Source organism: Pongo pygmaeus, chromosome 23 (genome assembly GCF_028885625.2).
Source record: "Pongo pygmaeus isolate AG05252 chromosome 23, NHGRI_mPonPyg2-v2.0_pri, whole genome shotgun sequence".
In the NCBI taxonomy this organism is placed as follows: domain Eukaryota; kingdom Metazoa; phylum Chordata; class Mammalia; order Primates; family Hominidae; genus Pongo; species Pongo pygmaeus.
Window position 1 is genome coordinate 35,519,379 of NC_085931.1, and position 18,663 is coordinate 35,538,041.

At 49.5% G+C, this 18,663-nt stretch overlaps 1 protein-coding gene across 15 annotated transcripts in view; it reads left to right on the forward strand.

Annotated features, from left to right (window-relative positions):
- The window catches only part of LOC129022991 (aspartate-rich protein 1-like), a 70,060-nt gene that overhangs the window by 45,373 nt on the left and 6,024 nt on the right, over positions 1–18,663 (forward strand). The window contains exons 15-22 of one of the 15 annotated variants that reach the window (XM_063662899.1): positions 2,497–2,684; positions 3,632–4,184; positions 4,304–4,446; positions 4,971–5,092; positions 5,402–5,497; positions 8,434–8,543; positions 8,965–9,047; positions 12,865–12,985. In XM_063662899.1, the coding sequence (XP_063518969.1) occupies positions 2,497–2,681 (185 nt within the window). In that variant the 3' untranslated portion in view covers positions 2,682–2,684; positions 3,632–4,184; positions 4,304–4,446; ... (3 more) ...; positions 8,965–9,047; positions 12,865–12,985. Of the gene's footprint in view, positions 1–2,496; positions 2,685–3,631; positions 4,185–4,303; positions 4,447–4,970; positions 5,093–5,401; positions 5,498–8,433; positions 8,544–8,964; positions 9,048–9,370; positions 9,543–12,864; positions 12,986–18,663 lie in introns of those variants that run through there. The other 14 variants (XM_063662898.1, XM_063662902.1, XM_063662897.1 and 11 more) reach the window with 14 other exon arrangements.

Here is an 18,663-nt window from a genome sequence, read left to right on the forward strand (position 1 = left end):
TTGAGCTAGGGAGGTCAACGGTGCAGTGAGCTGTGACCGTGCCACTGCACTCTTGTCTGGGCAACAGGGGGAGACCCTTTTTTTTTTTTTTGAGCTGGAGTCACTCTAGCCCAGGCTGGAGGGCAGTGGTGCGATCTACGCTTACTACAACCTTCGGGTTCAAGTGATTCTCCTGCCTCAGCCTCCGGAGTAGCTGGGATTACAGGCATCTGCGACAATGCCCAGCTAAGTTTTGTATTTTTTTAGTAGAGACGGGGATTTCGCCATGTTGGCCTGGTTGGTCTTGAACTCCTGACCTCAGGTGATCCACCCGCCTCGGCCTCCCAAAGTGCAAGGATTACAGGTGTGAGCCACCGCACATGGCTAGGATACCCTGTCTTTAAGAAAAAAAAATTTTTTTAAGTTTTTTTTTTTTTTAAATACATCTTTTTCTGAGATGAGGCCTTGCAATGTCGCCCAGGCTGAAGGGCAGTGGCGAGATGATTGACAGCTGTTGTGGGGCGGCAGTTGTAAGTTTCAGAGAATTTAGGCTGGGTGTGGTGGCTAATGCCTGTCATCCAAGCACTTTGGGAGGCCAAGGTGGGCAGATTGCTTGAGCTCAAAAGTTCGAGACCAGCCTGGGCAACATAGTGAGACCCTGTCTTAAAAAGAGTAAATAATTAAAATAAATAAAAAATAATTTTTTTTTTTTTTTTTTTTTGAGACAGAGTCTCGCTCTGTCACCCAGGCTGGAGTGCAGTGGCGTGATCTCGGCTCACCGCAAGTTCCACCTCCTGGGTTCACACCATTCTCCTGCTCCAGCCTCCCGAGTAGCTGGGACTACAAGTGCCCACCACCGTGCCCGGATAATTTTTTTTTTTGTATTTTTAGTAGAGATGGGGCTTCACCGTGTTAGCCAGGATGGTCTCAATCTCCTGACCTCGTGATCCACCCGCCTCAGCCTCCCAAAGTGTTGGGATTACAGGCGTGAGCTACCGTGCCCGGCCAAAAAAAGATTTTAAACAAGAATCACACATCAAAAGTGATGCAGCATAGAGCAATTTAATGCAAAGGAAAAAGTATTTTGGAAGTTAAGTGCAGAATAACCCGAGCGCAGTGGCTCATGCCTGTAATCCCAGCACTTTGGGAGGCCAAGGCGGGTAGATCACTTGAGCTCAGGAGTTCAAACCAGATGAGAGAATTGCTTGAACCCTGGAGGTGGAGGTTGCAGTGAGTTGAGATTGCAACACTGCACTCCAGCCTGGGTGACAGAGCGAGACCCCATCTCAAAAAACATAGTGAAGTGCAAAATATACATTCACCCTGAGAGAGAATTCAGGGCAGGCTGATCGTAAGGATGAGAGTGCTGATTATTACTGGGGAAACTCCCTTTCTGGGAGTCTTCCATGATGAATTCCTAAGGAGCTGGAAGAGGTGTTATTCTAAGCATGTTCTGGGTCATCTTCTGGGTGCACATGGGCTGTAGCTGTACATGCTTGTTCACACATCACATGTCTCAGCACCATGGTTGGTGCATCGGAAGGACACGGTCACTTCCTTGACTACCTACCCTGCCTCAAGATTGTAACTCATTGCAGCCCCAAACTGCTGGCTCAAGCAGTCCTCCCACTTCAGCCTCCCAAGTAGCTGGGGCTGCAGGCACACACCACCACGCCCGGCTAATTTTTGGTATTTTTACGGAAGATGTGGTTTCCCTATGTTACCCAGGCTGGTCTTGAACTCCTGGGCTCAAGCGATCCTCCCACCTCAGCCTCCCCAAGTGTTGGGATTACAAGTGTGACCACTGTGCCTGGCTAAAAAAAACGCACCGGGCATGGTGGCTCGTGTAATCCCAGCGCTTTGGGAGGCTGAGGCGGGTGGATCACCTGAGATTAGGAGTTCGAGACCAGCCTGGCCAACATGGCAAAACCCTGTCTTTACTAAAAATAGAAAAATTCGCTAGGCGTTGTGGTACACACCTATAATCGCAGGTACTTGGGAGGCTGAGGCAGGAGAATCACCTGAACCAAGGTTGCAGTGAGCCAAGATCGCGGCACTACACTCCAGCCTGGGGTGACAGAGCAAGACTCCGTCTCAAAAAAAAAAAAAAAATGCCGGGCACAGTAACTCATGCCTGTAATCCCAGCACTTTAGGAGGCCGAGGCAGTCGGATCACGAGGATCAGGAGATCGAGACCATCCTGGCTAACACGGTGAAACCCCATCTCTACTGAAAATACAAAAAAATTAGCCGGGCGTGTTGGCGGGCGCCTGTAGTCCCAGCTACTTCGGAGGCTGAGGCAGGAGAATGGCGTGAACCTGGGAGGCGGAGTTGCAGTGAGCTGAGATCGCGCCACTGCACTCCAGCCTGGGCGACAGAGCAAGACTCTGTCTCAAAACATTTTTAAAAAGCAACAGAAGCAAATCGCTGCCTGGGACTGGTCGCTGTGGGGCGTTCCCATTTGTGTGACCTGGGTCGTGTCCCTCCCTAAGCCCTGGTCTCTCTTGCCTCCTGCAGGGCTGGTGAATTACCAGATCTCCGTCAAGTGCAGCAACCAGTTCGAGTTGGAAGTGCGTCTTTTGGATGCAGAAAACAAAGTCGTGGACAACAGGGCCGGGACCCAGGGCCAGCTGAAGGTGCTGGGTGCCAACCTCTGGTGGCCGTACCTGATGCACGAACACCCCGCCTACCTGTACTCGTAGGAGGTAATGGTGGTTTGGGACTTGCTTAAGGGAGGTCTTTTGCCCCCATCTGGTAGCCCTGGCTTCAGCAGGAGCCCAGGACAAGTAAATGGGCAGGTGTGGTCCTCTGAGCTTTCTGATGTTTCCCACCCTTGGTGGGAGACTCAGACTTTTTTTTTTCTTTTTTTTTTGAGATGATCTCACTCTGTCATTCAGGCTGTAGTGCAATGGCCTGATCACAGCTCACTGCAGCCTTGAGCTCCCAGGCTGTAGCAATCTTCCTACCTTGGTCTCCTGAGTAGCTGGGACTGCAGGCACGTGCCACCATGCCTGGCTAATTAAAAAAAATTTTTTGTAGGCCGGGCACGTGCTGGTGGCTCACGCCTGTAATCCCAGGACTTTGGGAGGCTGAGGCGGGAGGATCACTTGAGGCCGCAGGAGTTCGAGACCAGCCTGGCCAACGTACTGAAACCCCATTTCTACTAAAATATGAACATTTGCTGGGCATGGTGGTGCACGCCTATAATCCCAGCTACTTGGGAGGCTGAGGCAGGATAATTGCTTGAACCTAGGAGGCAGAGGTTGCAGTGAGTTGAGATCATGCCACTGCACTCCATCCTGGGCGACACAGTGAGACTGTCTCAAAAAAAAAAACAAAAACCTTTTTTACAGAGTTGGGGTCTCACTCTGTTGCGCAGGCTGGTCTTGAACTCCTGGACTCAAGTGATCCTCCTGCTTTAGCCTCCCAAAGCGTGGGGATTCCAGGCATGCGCCATCTCGTCTGGTCAAGGAGAAGGCCCGATTTTGAAGGGCAGGTCCCAGGGTCAGCCAGGGAAGGGCAGAGCCTCTGATTGCTGCTTCTCTGCAGGCCCAGAGGCGACTGCTGGGGTGCATGAGGGATCTTCCTGCTGTAGGGTAGGGCAGGCCAGATGGGGCTCAGGCTGTCGAGGTGCTCACACCTGGCGCTTCAGCTGTTGTAGGTGCTGCTGACTGCACAGATGTCACTGGGGCCTTTTTCTGACTTCTACACGCCGTACGGGGATCTGCACTGTGGCTGTCACCGAGAGCCAGTTCCTCATCAGTGGGAAACCTTTATATTTCCACGGCATCAACAAGCATGAGGATGCGGCCATGCGTTGGGGCTCCTGGGTCCTCGTGGGGGCTGCTTCTGGTCACCTTCCACTTTCACCTTCCCTGTGTCCCGCAGTTGAGGGCAGCTCAGGGCAATGAGGCAAATGGCTCCAAACGTCCCCCCAGTGGAGCCGGTGGTTGGGCTGGAGAGAGGGGGCTCATGGGGTGGCTCTCCAGGGTCCTGGCTCTCGGAGGAAGTGCAGCTTCGACAGGGACAGGGGTCACTCGGCTCTGCTGTCCCCTAGATCCGAGGGAAGGACTTCGACTGTCTGCTGCTGGTGAACGACTTCAACCTGCTTCGCTGGCTTGGTGCCAACACCTTCCGCGCCAGCCACTATCCCTACGCGGAGGAGATGCTGCAGATGTGTGACCAGTATGGGATTGTGGTCATCGGTGAGTGTCCCGCTGTGGGCCTGGTGCTGCCGTGAGTCCCTGCCGCGCACCTGCTCTACCTGGCCAGCCCACGGGCCACACCGTGACCCTCTGTCCCTTGCCTCCTGGCCCGCTGACAGCTGTTCAACAACGTGTCTATGCATCACTACCTGTGGGTGATGGAGGAACCAGTGCGCAGAGACAAGAATCACCCCGCCGTGGTGATGTGGTCTGTGGCCAACGAGCCTGCATCCTACCTGGAATCTGCCAGCTATTAGATCAAGTGAGTGCCCTCTGCCTGCCCTGGGCTGGATCAGGAAGGAGACCCTGGCAGGTGGCACACTGGGATGGGCTTGTGCTATCTGAGATCAACATCCCATCCAACCCAATGGGAGGGCTGTCCATACCCGGACAGTTCACGGAACCAAATATCTACCCACCCAAATTGTGGTTTTCTTTTTCTGTCTTTTTGAGACGGAGTTTCACTGTGTTGCCAAGGCTGGAGTGCGGTAGCGCTATCTCACTACAGCCTCGGCCTCCTGGGTTCAAGTGATTCTTCTGCTTCAGCCTCCTGAGTAGCTGGGATTACAGGCATGCATGAGCCACTGTGCTCGGCCTGTTTTTTTTTTTTTTTGAAATGGGGTCTCACTCCTGTTACCCAGGCTGGAGTACAGTGGTATGATCTCAGTTCACTGCAGCCTCGACTTCCCAGGCTCAGGTGATGTTTCTGCCTCAGCCTCCCAAGTAGCTGAGATTAAGATGTGTGCCACCACCATGCCCAGCTAACTTTTACTTTTTTTTTTTGAGATGACGTCTCGCTCTGTCGCTCAGGCTGAAGTTCAGTGGCACGATCTCGGCTCACTGCAACCTTCACCTCCCAGGTTCAAGCAATTCCCCTGCCTCGGCCTCCCCAGTAGCTGGGACTACAGGTGCGTGCCACCACATCTGGCTAATTTTTGTATTTGTAGTAGAGACGAGGTTTCACCATGTTGGCCATGATTGGCCCCATCTCTTGACCTTGTGATCCACCTGCCTCGGTCTCCCAAAGTGCTGGAATTACAGGCGTGAGCCACGGTGCCTGGCCAACTTTTGCATTTTTTAGTAGAGACAGGGTTTCACCGTGGTGGCCAGGCTGGTTTTAGACTCCTGACCTCAGGTGATCTGGCTGTGTGGGCCTCCCAGAGTGCTGGGATTACAGGTGTGAGCCACTGTGCCTGGCTAATTTTTTGTATTTTTAGTAGGGACGGGGTTTCACCATGTTGACCAGGCTGACCTCGAACTCCTGGCCTCAAGTGACCTGCCTGCCTCAGCCTCCCAAAGTGCTAGGATTACAGGTATGAGCCACCACGCCCACCCCCCTTTTTTTCCTTACAATCGTGCAGTTCTAATTCGGCATCCAGAGGTGGAGTTTTCATTTGCAGTAGAGGCAGCAGAGGTTGTAGAAATGCTCCTTGAGGCAGATGCCACACCCCAATTTCATGGAGTGCTTTGGGTTGAGCCAAGTCTGCAGCAGACAGAAGGCTCTGAGATGTCGTCCCAGCGTGGGCAAAGGACAATTCAGAGCTCGGGAAAATAGGGGTGTGCTCAGCAGGACTGGGTGGACAGGCCCTTTGTTGCAAAGGTGAAGAGTACAGGCTTCCAGGAGCAGGTGCCTGAGGCTTCCAGACAGGCTTCTTTGGGAGGTGGCCAGAGGAGATGCCTGTTTTCCGGGGCAGGAATTGGAGGCAGCGCCCAGGCTGGAGAGCCTCAGCCAGGCTGTCCCAAGGCTTTGAAGCTTCCCATCTGAGAGCTGGCTGTTGGAGAATGTGGGTTTGGAACTTGAGGCTAGGGGGTTCTGTTCCGTTCTGTGCCAGCCACAGCCTTTGGATGGGCAGAGCAATGATCTGGGGAGGGTGTAAAAGAAAAGAAATGAACTGAGGAAAGAGAAGAGGAAAACAGGCTTCAACAACAGTCTAGGTCAGGTGCGGTGGCTCACGCCTGTAATCCCAGCACTGGGAGGCCGTGATGGGTGGATCACCTGAGGTGTCAGGTGTTTGAGACCAGCCTGGTCAACAGATAGTGAAACCCTGTCTCTACTAAAAATACAAAAATTAGCTGGGCGAGGTGGCGGACGCCTGTAATTCCGGCTACTCGGGAGGCTGAGGCAGGAGAATCACTTGAACCCGGGAGACAGAGGTTGCAGTGAGCCAAGAACGCCACTGCACTCCAGCCTGGGCTACAGAGTGAGACTCTGTCTCTCAAAAAAAAAGAAAACTATCTGGACTGCGGAGGCCTTGGCAGGTTCTGGGAGCTCTGTGCACGGACTGGTCCCTCTGTTGGGAGCCTCTTCCCTTCATCCCTCCTGGTTAACTCAACTCGGCATAAAGCCTGTTTCTTCTAAGAGGCTGTCCCTGACTCTCCAATCCAGGATGTTTATTGTCTCATAGAGTGCCCAATTCCTGCCACCACTTGTCATTTCCATTCGCAACATTTCTTTCATTATTTTTTTTTTTCAGAGTCAGGGTCTCACTCTGTTGCCCAGGCTGGAGTGCAGTGGTGCAATCATGGCTCGTTGCTGCCTTGACCTCCTGGGCTTAAGCGATCCTCCCCACTCAGCCTCCCAAATAGCTGGGACCACAGACGTGTGCTGCCATGCCAGGCTAAGCTTTAAGTTTTGTTTTGTTTTGTTTTTCCGAGTTGGAGATCAGCCTGGGCAGCATGGCAAAACCCTGTCTCTACTAAAAATACAAAAAGTTAGCCAGGCGTGGTGGTGCATGCCTGTAGTCCCAGCTACTCAGGAGGATCAGCTGGGTCAGGGAAGTTGAGGCTGCAGTGAGCTGTGATTGCAACACTGCACTCCAGCCTGCGCAGCAAGAGTAAGACCCTGTCTCAAAAAAAAGAAGCCAATTCATTACCTTGAAAATAGGCAAAAAATGGGAAAGAATCTAAACATTCATCTTGCCTGCCCTATACAAACTTTATCTTGCAGTGTAAGTCACAAAGATGCATTATATCCCTCCTGAGAAAAGGTCACAATATGACCTATAGTGTTGCCAAAGGGATCAAATGTGAATCTGTCCGAGCTTACAGATCCAGTTGCTAAATTGCTGGAAAAACAGAAGACAGAGAACAAGTTGAACTGCACTGAAAGTAAGCCATCAGCAAAATCCAGGACTGTGCAGAATTCTACAGTTCAAACTTTTTGGGTTCTTCATCATGAAACTAAGAATAAAAAGGGGTGAGGCTGAAGCAGAAGGATCGCTTGAGGCCAGGGGTTCAAGACCAGCCTGGGCAACATAGCAAGATCCTGTCTACAAAAAATAGTAAAATAAAATAAAGTAAAAAGAAAGGAATTGAGGGTGATCCTCTAGATGAAAAGTCTTTTTTTTTTTTTTTTTTGAGATGGAGTCTGGCTTTGTCGCGAAGGCTGCAGGGCAATGGCCCAATCTTGGCTCACTGCAACCTCCACCTCCCAGGTTCAAGCAATTGTCCCGTCCCAGCCTCCTGGGTAGCTGGGATTACAGGCACCTGCTCAGCTAATTTTTGTATTTTTGTAGACACGGGGGTTTCACCATATTGGCTAGGCTGGTCTCGAACTCCTGACCTCAAGTCAGGAGTGATCCGCCTGCCTCAGCCTCCCAAAGTTTTGGGATTACAGGTGTAAGCCACTGTACCCAGCCAAAGAGTCTTAAAAGACATGTGAAAGTCAACAGAAGTGCAGGAGAAAACTATCATGGTCAGGGATAGTAATAAAACTAAAGAAAGCCAAGTAAGTGGTTTCTGCGAAGTCAGAATTGTGGGTACTTTAAGCAGGAGGAAGGTCATTGTATTTGAGACAGGACAAAAGGGAAGTTTCTGTAGTGGCTGGAAAAGAGTTCTTTTCATTTTCTTTTTGGAAGATACAGTCATGCTCTGTTGCCCAGACTGGAATGCAGTGGCGCCATCATAGCTCACTGCAGCCTCAAACTCCTGGGCTCAAGCGATCCTCCCACCTCAACCTCCTAAGTAGCTGGAACCACAGCTGCATGCCACCATACCCAGATAATTGTTGGGATTTTTTTTTTGTAGAGGCAGTGTCTGTGTCTTGCTATGTTGCTCAGGCTGGTCTCGAACTCCTGGCCTCAAGCAATCCTCCCACCTCAGCCTCCCAAAGTGCTGGGATTCTAGGTATAGGCCACCACAGCCAGTCTACTTTTTGACCTTGAGTGGTAGTTACGATTATAAGCTCTCCTTATAATTCATAAAGCTATGAATTATAATTAACACATTTTATTTATAATTTTCTCCTTAGGTCGGGTGCAGGGGCTCATGCCTGTAATCCTAACACTGACAGGAGTCCAGGAGTTCAAGACTGCAAATGAGCTATGATTGTGCCACTGCACTCCAGCTGGAGGCAACAGAGTGAGACCCTATCTCTAGAAAATAATAATAGTAATGATAACAGTAATAATAATAATTATCTCCTTATAGTTCATGGGTTTTTTTGTTTGTTTTGGTTTTTGGTTTTTTGGGATGGAGTCTTGCTCTGTTGCCCAGGCTGGAGTGCAGTGGTGCTGTCTCGGCTCACTGCAACCTCCACCTCCCGGGTTCAAGTGATTCTCCTGCCTTAGCCTCCCAAGTAGCTGGGATTACAGGCACCTGCCACCAAGCCCAGCTAATTTTTGTATTTTTAGTAGAGACAGATTCAGGTGTGAGCCACCACGGCCCGGCCAGTTCTCATGTTTTGTGTGGGTTTTTTTTTTTTTTTTTGGTATCTGTGTCTTATCGTAAAATTTAAAAATTAAGATGATCTCAAAACCAAATCCTCTAATTTTCTTCCCAGGAAATCCTGCGTGAGCATAAAACTGAAGTAAATGGATTGGATGGAATTGGAATCAAGAGTGACTCCTGGATTTACATAACAGGGTAAGGCGAGAATCACAGAAACATCACAAGGCCATGTATAGCTTATAACAACCAACAAACTCCTGCAATGTATCACCAGGTTAGAGTACTTTGTAAGATGATGAGGAATGGCTTTCCAGAGAAGGCAGGATAGGAGCCAAACCTTTTTGTTGTTGTTGAGATGGAGCTTCGATCTGTCATCCAGGCTGGAGTGCAGTAGCATGATCTCGGCTCACTGCAACCCCTGCCTCCCGGGTTCAAGGGATTCTCCCGCTTCAGCCTCCTGAGTAGCTGAGACTACAGGCACATGCCACCATAACCAGCTAACTTTTTTATTTTTGTAGAGATGAAGTCTGACCATGTTTCTCAGGCCGGTCTGGAACTTCTGGGTTCAAGTGATCCTCCCACCTTGGCCTCCCAAAGTACTGGGATCACAGGCGTGAGCCACCTCACCCAGCCTTAACTGTTTTCAAGTGTACAGCCCAGTGATATTAAAGATATTTAAAATGTTGTAAACCATCACTACCATCTATCTGCATAACCCTTCATCTCATAAAACAAAAAATAGATACCTATTAAACAATAACTTCCAATCCCCTCTCCACCCCTCCCCTGGAGACCACCATTTTACTTTCTGTCTCTTTGATTTTGACTATGCTAAGTACCTTGTATAAGTGGAATCATACAGTATTTTTTGTGTGTAACTGGCTTATTGCATCTAGCATAATATCCCTAAGGGTCATCCATATTGTAGCATCTGAACTTTTTTTTGCTTGTTAAGGCTGAATAGTATTCCATTGTATGTATATGCCACATTTGGCTTATCCATTTATTCATCGATGAACACTGATTGTTTCCTTATTGTGTGAGTGTGTGTGTGTGTGTGTGTGTGTGTGTGTGTGTGGTTTTTTTTGGAGACAGATTCTCACTCTGTTGCCCAGGCTGGAGTGCAGTGGTGCGATCTCCGCTCACTGCAACCTCCACCTCCTGGGTTCAAGTGATTCTTCTGCTTCAGCTTCCCGAGTAGCTGGGATTACGCAGGCATGCACCACCATGCTGGGCTAATTTTTGTTGATTTTTTTTTTTTTTTTTTTTTTTTTTTTTTGGTAGAGACAGAGTTTCACCATGTTGGCCAGGCTGGTCTTGAATTCCTGACCTCAAGTGATCCACCTGCCTCGGCGTCCCAGAGTGCTGGGATGACTGGTGTGAGCCACTGCGCCCAGCCTGTTTCCATGTTTTTCCTACCATGAATAAGACTGCTGTGAACATGGGTGTATAAATATCTTTTCAAGACCCTGCTTTCAATTATTTTATGTATACAGTCATCCCTCAGTATCTACAGGGGACTGGTTCTAGGACACACTGAGGATACCATAATCCACAGATACTCAAGTCCTTGATTTAAAATCAGGTGGTATTTGCGTATAATCTGTGTACATCCTCTTGTATACTTTAAATCATCTCTAGATTACTTGTAATACCCAGTGCAATGTAATTGCTGTGTAAATAGTTGTTATACTGTATTGTTTAGGGAATAATGATAGAAAAAAAAGTATGCACATGTTCAGAACAGACACAGTCTATCATAGGCCTAACTACAATTTCCATGTACAGTTGGTTGAATCAACATGCAGAACCCATGGATACAGGCCGGGCGCGGTGGCTCATGCCTGTAATCCCAGCACTTTGGGAGGCTGAGGTGGGTGGATCACCTGAGGTCAGGACAGCCTGTACAACATGGTGAAACCCCATCTCTACTGAAAATACAAATTAGCCTGGCATGGTGGTGCCTTTCTGTAATCCCAGCTATGCGGGAGGCTGAGGCACAAGAATTTCTTGAACACGGGAGGCGGAGGTTGCAGTGAGCCGAGATCGTGCAACTGCACTCCAGCCTGGGCAAAAAACAACAACAACAAAACCCTTGGATATAGAGGGCCAGCTATATACAAAGATATGGAATTGCTACGTCGTATAATAATTCTGTTTTTAATTTTTTGAGGAATTGCCACACTGTTCATGGTAGCTGCACCATTTTAAATTGCCAGCAACAGTGCACAAGGGTTCCAATTTCTCCATATCCTCACCAACACTTGTTATTTCTGGGATCTTAGTTTGTTTTTAATAGTAACCAAAGGACACTTTTTTACATGTGTAGAATTCGCAGTTAACAGGTTTGGTTTTTTTTCCGCCAGCATGCTAAATCTATCACCCCACTCCCTTCTGGACTCCATAGTTTCTGCTGAGAAATCAATTAACAATCTCATTGAGGAATTCATGTACATGACAAGCACCTTTTTTTTTAGACGGCGTTTCACTCTGTTGCCCATGCTGGAGTGTAGTGGTGCGATCTCGGCTTACTGCTATCTCTGTCTCCCGGGTTCAAGCAATTCTCCTGCCTCAGCCTCCCGAGTAGCTGGGATTACAGGCACTTGCCACAACACCTGGTTAATTTTTTGTATTTTTAGTAGAGATGGGGTTTTGCCATGTTGACCAGGCTGGTCTTGAGCTCCTGATCTCAGGTGATCCACCTCCCTTGATCTCCCAAAGTGCTGGGATTACAGGTGTGAGCCACCACACCCAGCCAACTTTTTTTTTTTTTGGCTGCTGCTTTCAAGACTTTTTGTCACTTGTCAGTTTGATGATAATGTGTCCTGTTGTGGATCTTTTTTTGGTTAATTCTATTGGAGTTCATTGAGCTGCTTTGATTTGTAGTTTCATGTCTTTCTCCAATTTGGGATAGTTTTTGGCCATTTTTGCAAATAATCTCTGTTCCTTCCTCTATCTTCTCCTTTGCTGAATTCATAATGTGTATCTTGGTCCTCTTCATGGTGTCCCGTAGTCCCTTAGGATGCCTTCACCTTTGTTTGCTCTTTTCTTTTTTTTTTGAGACAGAGTCTTGCTCTGTCGCCCAGGCTGGAGTGCAGTGGCAGCATCTCAGCTCACTGCAACCTCCGCCTCCCAGGTTCAAGTGATTCTCCTGCTTCAGCCTCCAGAGTAGCTGGGATTACAGGCATGTGCTACCACGCCCGGCTAATTTTTTTGTTTCTGTTTTTGTTTTGTTTTTTTTTTGAGATGGAGTCTCGCTCTGTCGCCAAGCTGGAGTGCAGTGGTGCAATCTTGGCTCACTGCAACCTCTGCCTCCTAGGTTCAAGCAGTTCTCCTGCCTCAGCCTCCCGGGTGGCTGGGACTACAGGCGCGCGACATCGTGCCCAGCTAATTTTTATATTTTTAATAGAGGTGGAGTTTTACCATGTTCACCAGGATGGTCTCGGATCTCTTGACCTTGTGATTCTCCTGCCTCGGCCTCCCAAAGTGCCTGGATTACAGGCGTGAGCCACTGTGCCTGGCCTAATTTTTGTATTTTTAGTAGAGAAGGGATTTCACCATGTTGGCCAGGCTGGTCTCGAACTTCTGACCTCAGGTGATCTGCCCGCCTCAGCACTCCCAGAGTGCTGGGATTACAGGTATGAGCCACCGCGCCCAGCCTGTTTGCTCTTTTCTGTTTGCTCCTCAGACAAGGTAATTTCAAATGTACTTTCTTCAAGTTTGTTCATTCTCTCTTCTACCTGCTTGAACCTTCCATTGACTTCTTCTACTGAATTTTTCAATTTAGTTATTGTATTTGTCAGCTCTAGAATTTTTGTTTAGGTTATTTTTATATCTCTATATTGATATTCTCATTTTATTAATGTATAATTTTGCTGATTTCCTTTAGTTCTTTGTCCATGTTTTCCCTTAACTGAGCATATTTAAGACGGTTTTGTTTTAAGGTCTTTTTCTAACAAGTCTGATACCTGTGTTTCTTCAGGAATAATTTCTTTTTTTTTCTTTTTTTGAGATGAAGCCTCGCTCTGTTGCCAGGCTGGAGTGCAGTGACGCAATTGTGGCTCACTGCAACCTCCACCTCCCGGGTTCAAGGAATTCTCCTGCCTCAGCCTCCCGAGTAGCTGGGATTACAGGTGCGTGCCATCACGCCAGCTAATTTTGTCTGTGTGTATTTTTAATAGATACAGGGTTTCACCATGTTGGCCAGGCTGGTCTCAAACTCCTGACCTCAGGTGATCTGACTGCCTCAGGCTCCCAAAGTGCTGGGATTACAGGTGTGAGCCACCTGGCTGGAAGTCTTATCTTAAAGCTTGAAGCCTCTCCCTTCTATCAGTGGCCTGCGCCAGAGGTGCCCAATATCAGCCTCTCTCTGCCCATCTTCCTTTCCCACTATGCAGACTGGGCCCTGGAGGGGTGGGCTCTGCCCCTGAAGAGGCTGTGGAGTAGGCCTCCCAGTAGCACTTGCTGTGTGAACAAGTGACTTTCTCTTGCCTGTTATGCATACTGATGGTGCTTCTCAGCCCTCTCTACTTCTTGTCCTTTCCTCCTCTTAAGCCTGGAATAAAAAACCCACTCCTCCTCTACCTTCTAATTCACGGAGCCCCCGCAAGTCTTGCTCCTTGATATCACTGGATGCCACCTCCTCTCTGATTACTCTGCCTTACCTGAGGCTGCTGCCATCCCTCTGCTGGCCCAGTGCACAGTGTCCTGACTTGCCTGCCCTTGTATTTGTTCTGATTTTGGCAGCCAGAGTGCTTTCTACCCTGCTAGCCTGATGGGGTCATTCCCTTCCTCAAACACCCCCATTGAGTCCCATGTAAACCAAAATGTCAAGGCTAGCCTGCAGGCCCTTCCTGATCTGGCTCCCCGTCTCTAGACCCTCCATGCTCCAGCCCCATTGAGTTCCTGTGTTCCCTGAACATGCCTTCTGCTGGAGGGAAGGACGTGCCTTGGGAAACACCCCTTGCATAGCCACAGAAGGAGCCTGGGCTGGAGGTTTGGGGGAGTCCTGTTCCCATGTTAGCTACTCTAACATGGGAAGCAGAGGGCCTGCTCCCCCTCCACACCCCTCCCCAGCCCTGTGCTGTATTCTGGGTGTCAGGTGCAGCTGAACCAGGGAAGAAGGCCAAATTTGGGGTTTGAGCTAGCCCTTTGGTTAGTGGAAAAGGAGAAAATAGGGTCCAACCATAACGATTTTCTTCTTGCTTCTCACTGTTATATTTTCATGTTGCCTTAACGCCTGGCGTATTTACGTTATTTCCTAAAAACAATGATTTTGCAAGCACCCCAGCTATGATTTTCCCTGAGCCCATGTGCTCCACAACCTAGCTCTTGACAGGACCCCCCAGGCCTCAGATAGATCCTCACAATGGCTGAGGCTCAGCCTGCCCTTGGGTTTCTTCCCTGTTTCGTGGATGGGGTCAGCAGAAATGTTGAGGGAAGCTCAGTTCATAGAAGTGAAGTGGGAAGCGCTTGGAGTAATTCAAGATCTCAACAGGAGACCTTGTCATTTCACGTTCTCAGACAATGAGAAGGCTGGCAGGAGCCCATTTCCTTGTAGTCGGTGGAGAAAGGGGAGTCACAGGGAGGGAGAGGAAGAGACCTGACCCATCCAGCAGGAACAGGGCCTGGAACAGTGCTCTCCTTGTCTGAAGCTCCAGTGCAGTCCTTGAGGGTGTAAGTGTGTGACCTGCAGCAGGAGGCCACCAGGGGGTGCTGTGAGACTGGCCCAGGCTGAGCTGGGGGAGGAGGACCCCCACATCTCTGCTTGGGGCTCAGTGTCTTTTTCTTCCTTTTGCCTCAACCATTCTGCAGGCCTGAAGGCCAGACCTGTCAAGGGGAGACCCGTTCCAGCTGTGGGATGCCTATAGATGTAGAGTTGCTCCCAGATTCTTACACATCTCTGTAATTAGTGGAATAATTGGGCCATGAGTGAGAAAGGCTAGAGAAGGTTTGAGGAAGACAGTAGACAGCCTTATGCCATCCACGGAGCAGAGCATGCTCCGAGTGCAGGACATATTGTTTTCAAGAAGATATGGAACAAAAGCGCACATATGCCAGGCTATAAAGAACATGTACCTTGCTGGGCTCAGTGGCTCACGCCTGTAGTCCTAGCACTTTGGGAGGCCGAGGCGGGGCAGGCGGATCCCTTGAGGTCAGGAGTTCGAGACCAGCCTGGCCAACATGGTGAAACCCCATCTCTAGATATATAGATATCTAGATATCTATATCTATATCTATATACCCCAGCGTGGTGGTGCACACCTGTAATCCCAGTTACTTGGGAGGCTGAGGCGGGAGAATCACTTGAACATGGGAGGCAGAGGTTGCAGTGAGCTGAGATTGTGCCACTGCACTCCAGCCTGGGTGACAGAACAAGACTCCATCTCAAAACAAAAAAAGAATGTGTCCCCAAATATCAAAGGGCTGGCTGGGTGCAGTGGCTCACACCTGTAATCCCAGCAGTTTGGGAGACCAAGGCATGCAGATCACTTTGAGCTCAGGAGTTCGAGACCAGCCTGGGCAACATGGCAAAACCCCATCTCTACTAAAAGTACAAAAATTAGCCGGGTGTGGTGTTGCATGCCTATAATCCCAGCTACTTGTGAGGCTGAGGCAGGAGAATTGCTTGAACCCAAGAGGTAGAGGTTACAGTGAGCTGAGACCACACCACTGCACTTCAGCCAGGGTGGGTGAGCAACACTCCGTCTCAAAAAAAAAAAAATCAAAGGGCTGAAATACAGGTTATGCTTTTGTAGTACAATGCAACGATGCTAGAAATCAATCACTAAAATGCAACCAGAAAGCCATTATGTGGCATCACCTCACCCCTAGCCAGGATTCATGGCTCTGGAAGTCAGCAAACAGAAGGTGCTTCCCGTCCACACAGCTATGGGCTCTGCTGCTTTACAGGCTTTAATTCCCAAGAGAGGAAACCTTCGACCAATTCCACAAGAGGCTGCCCGCCCGGCCACTCTGGGCTCCTTATGCCAGAGAACAATAGACATCGGGGGATCGAGCCAAACTATCAGGGTATTGGGGCACTGCTACACAGAGAGGGATGAAGGGAGGGTATGTCTGGAACACTGAGAGCCTCGGGGTCCCTTCATGTCCTCTGGTAAGTTACTGCAAACTACAGCCACGTAATTCAGGCAGGAGCGTGAATGGCCCAGACCTTCAGGAATAAAGGTTTGAGTCACCCCGCCAAACAGGTGACACCAAGGTATCTGCTGAGGGCACAGAGAATACACAATGGGTAGTGGAAACAGTCAGCACCAGCTGCGGCCACGTGAGAGTGACAGAAAGGAGGACTCTCAGAATGAAAATGTTTCTTCTTTGTTTTGATATGACTGTATTTGCATTTGTCGTAACACTAGTAACACTTTCTCCTCATTTCCCTGTGATTAATACATTCTTATGTTAGTAAGTGACCTAGTTTTAAATTTTTTATTTTATATGAACATTTATATATTTTTTATTTTATATATACACACACACATACACATATATATGTACATACATACATACGTATGTTTTTTGGGTTTTTTTTAATGAGACAGTGTTGCTCTGTCGCCCAAGCTGGAGTGCAGTGGCACCATCATAGCTCACTGCAGCCTCGAGCTCCTGGGCTCAGGTGATTCTTCCACCTCAGCCTCCCAAGTAGCTGGGGCTACAGGTTCAGGCCACCACGCCTGGTTAATTTTTGTATTTTTTGTAGAGACAAAGTTTCACCATGTTGCCCAGGCTGGTCTTGAACTCCTGGGCTCAAGAGATCTGCCCACCTTGGCCTCCCAAAGTGCTGGGATTATAGGCATGAGCCACCTCACCTGGCTGGTAACCTATTTTGATATCTAAGTTATAGAATATCAAAGGTGTGGGGGGGGGGTGGGGGTGGGGGTGTGTGTGTATCAGCTGGGAGAGTAATAAACATGACCTGAAGATGGATGAAGTGATCTATAGACCTGAGTCCTTTTGTGGGAGGGTTAGCTTGTTCGGGTTATATGAGCCTAGTTTCATCATGTTCGGCAGAAGCATGATGTTGCTAGTGGCTTTATTTGGAGGTTAATCTGGTTAGAGGAAGTGTGCAGAAATGCCACAATGACAAAGGTGGGCTGGAGTGGTTTTGCCCTGTGTGTCCACCTGGCTAAACTAGAACTAAGTTTCCCACAGTCCCCTTCTTCATATGATTTGGGGTCAGAATTGGCTAAAAAAAAATTGTGAGATACCCGGGTGGCAGAAAGGAAGCGACAGCCATCACTCATTACAGGCCTGTTCGGTTGGAGGCCATAAGACAGATGCAGAGGTGCTGGGCCTGCCCAGGACCAGAGTGAGGGGAGCAGGCACCTGTGTGAGTACAGGGTCAGCACCTGAGAGTGAGCACCCTCTTAAATGGTGGCCCTAGGCACCTGCTGGGCACACAGTAGGGCCCCCTGCCTGGAAGCTGTCTCTGTTCTCAGGAGGGCAGCTCAGTTGTGACCTGCAAGAAGGAAGAGATTCTGAATAGACTTCTCTGCTGTGGGCTGAACCGTCCCACCGAGCACCTTCCCAACTTGTTATAGAAAATCAGAGCTCGGGCTGGGCGCGGTGGCTCACGCCTGTGATCCCAGCACTTTGGGAAGCTGAAGCAGGTGGATCACCTGAGGCCAGGAGTTCAAGACCAGCCTGGCCAACATGGCAAAACTCTGTCTCTACTAAAAATACAAAAAAAGTAGCTGGGTGTGGCCATGGGTACCTGTAATCCCAGCGACTTGGAAAGCTGAGGCGGGAGAATTGCTTGAACCTGGGAGGCGGAGGTTGCAGTGAGTCGAGATTGCGCCACTGCACTCCAGCCTGGGTGACAGAGCAGGACTCTGTCTCAAAAAAAAAGAAAAAAGAAAACTAGAACTGGACAGTAGCAAAAGGGTCAAAACAGATTTCATCAGGACTACTGCAGTGGAGAAGAGACCTCGGTATGAGACTGGGCTCCATGCGAATATAGCATGGGCAAGTGGGGATTCCTCAGAAGGCAGGCCAGGGTGATCAGATGTCACCTGGGGGATTGGGAATTTGATCAGATAGGGAAGGTGATCAGATGTTGAGGGTAGGTGACTATGGCTAAACCCACTTAGCAGGAATCTTGCTAAAACTGTGCAGTGCAGATGCAATTAAGCTGGGCACTGAAGCTCAAGGTCAAAGCCTAGTTGAGAAGGCTTAGAGGGGCCTGGCTCAAGTTTTTTCAAGGAGAGAGTCTTTGTCACACTGCTTGCACAGGTGGGTAGACCCCTGGGTTTCTGTGAGCCCTGACATCAGAGGCCTTGGGCCTGGTTCCTGGGGCACCTTCCAGGGTTCTGCTGAATGTGTCCCCTTGCTGGATTGCTAGTTGGTTCTTAGATTGTCCCTGGCCTGGATGGTGGGGAGGGGAGGGTGGTGGTCAGCTGCCTGTCCTAGGCCTGAGGGCTTCACCACTCCCTCCCTTCTCTGTGCCCCAGGGAAGGCAGACAGGCCCCGGCCCTGGTCCTGGTCCTCAGGGATGGGCCCCTCTGCCTGGATGGAGAAGGCCTCTCTGTCCCCTTGGATTTTGGTCTGATAAGGCTTCCCATGAGTAAATCCAGCCAACTGGAGGAAAGGGCAGGGAGAAACCCACAGGAATGGAAGCAGGGCTCTGGGATCGTGTGACCCTAGGTGCCCCACGTCCAGATTCCCAGTTATGCCAGGCGGTAACTCCCTCCTTGTCTGAGGCCATTTGAGTTGGGTTTCTGGGACCCACAGGATGGCTCTCTGACATGGTCTATAACAGACATTGCACATGTACCCTGGAAGCATGGGGGGAGGG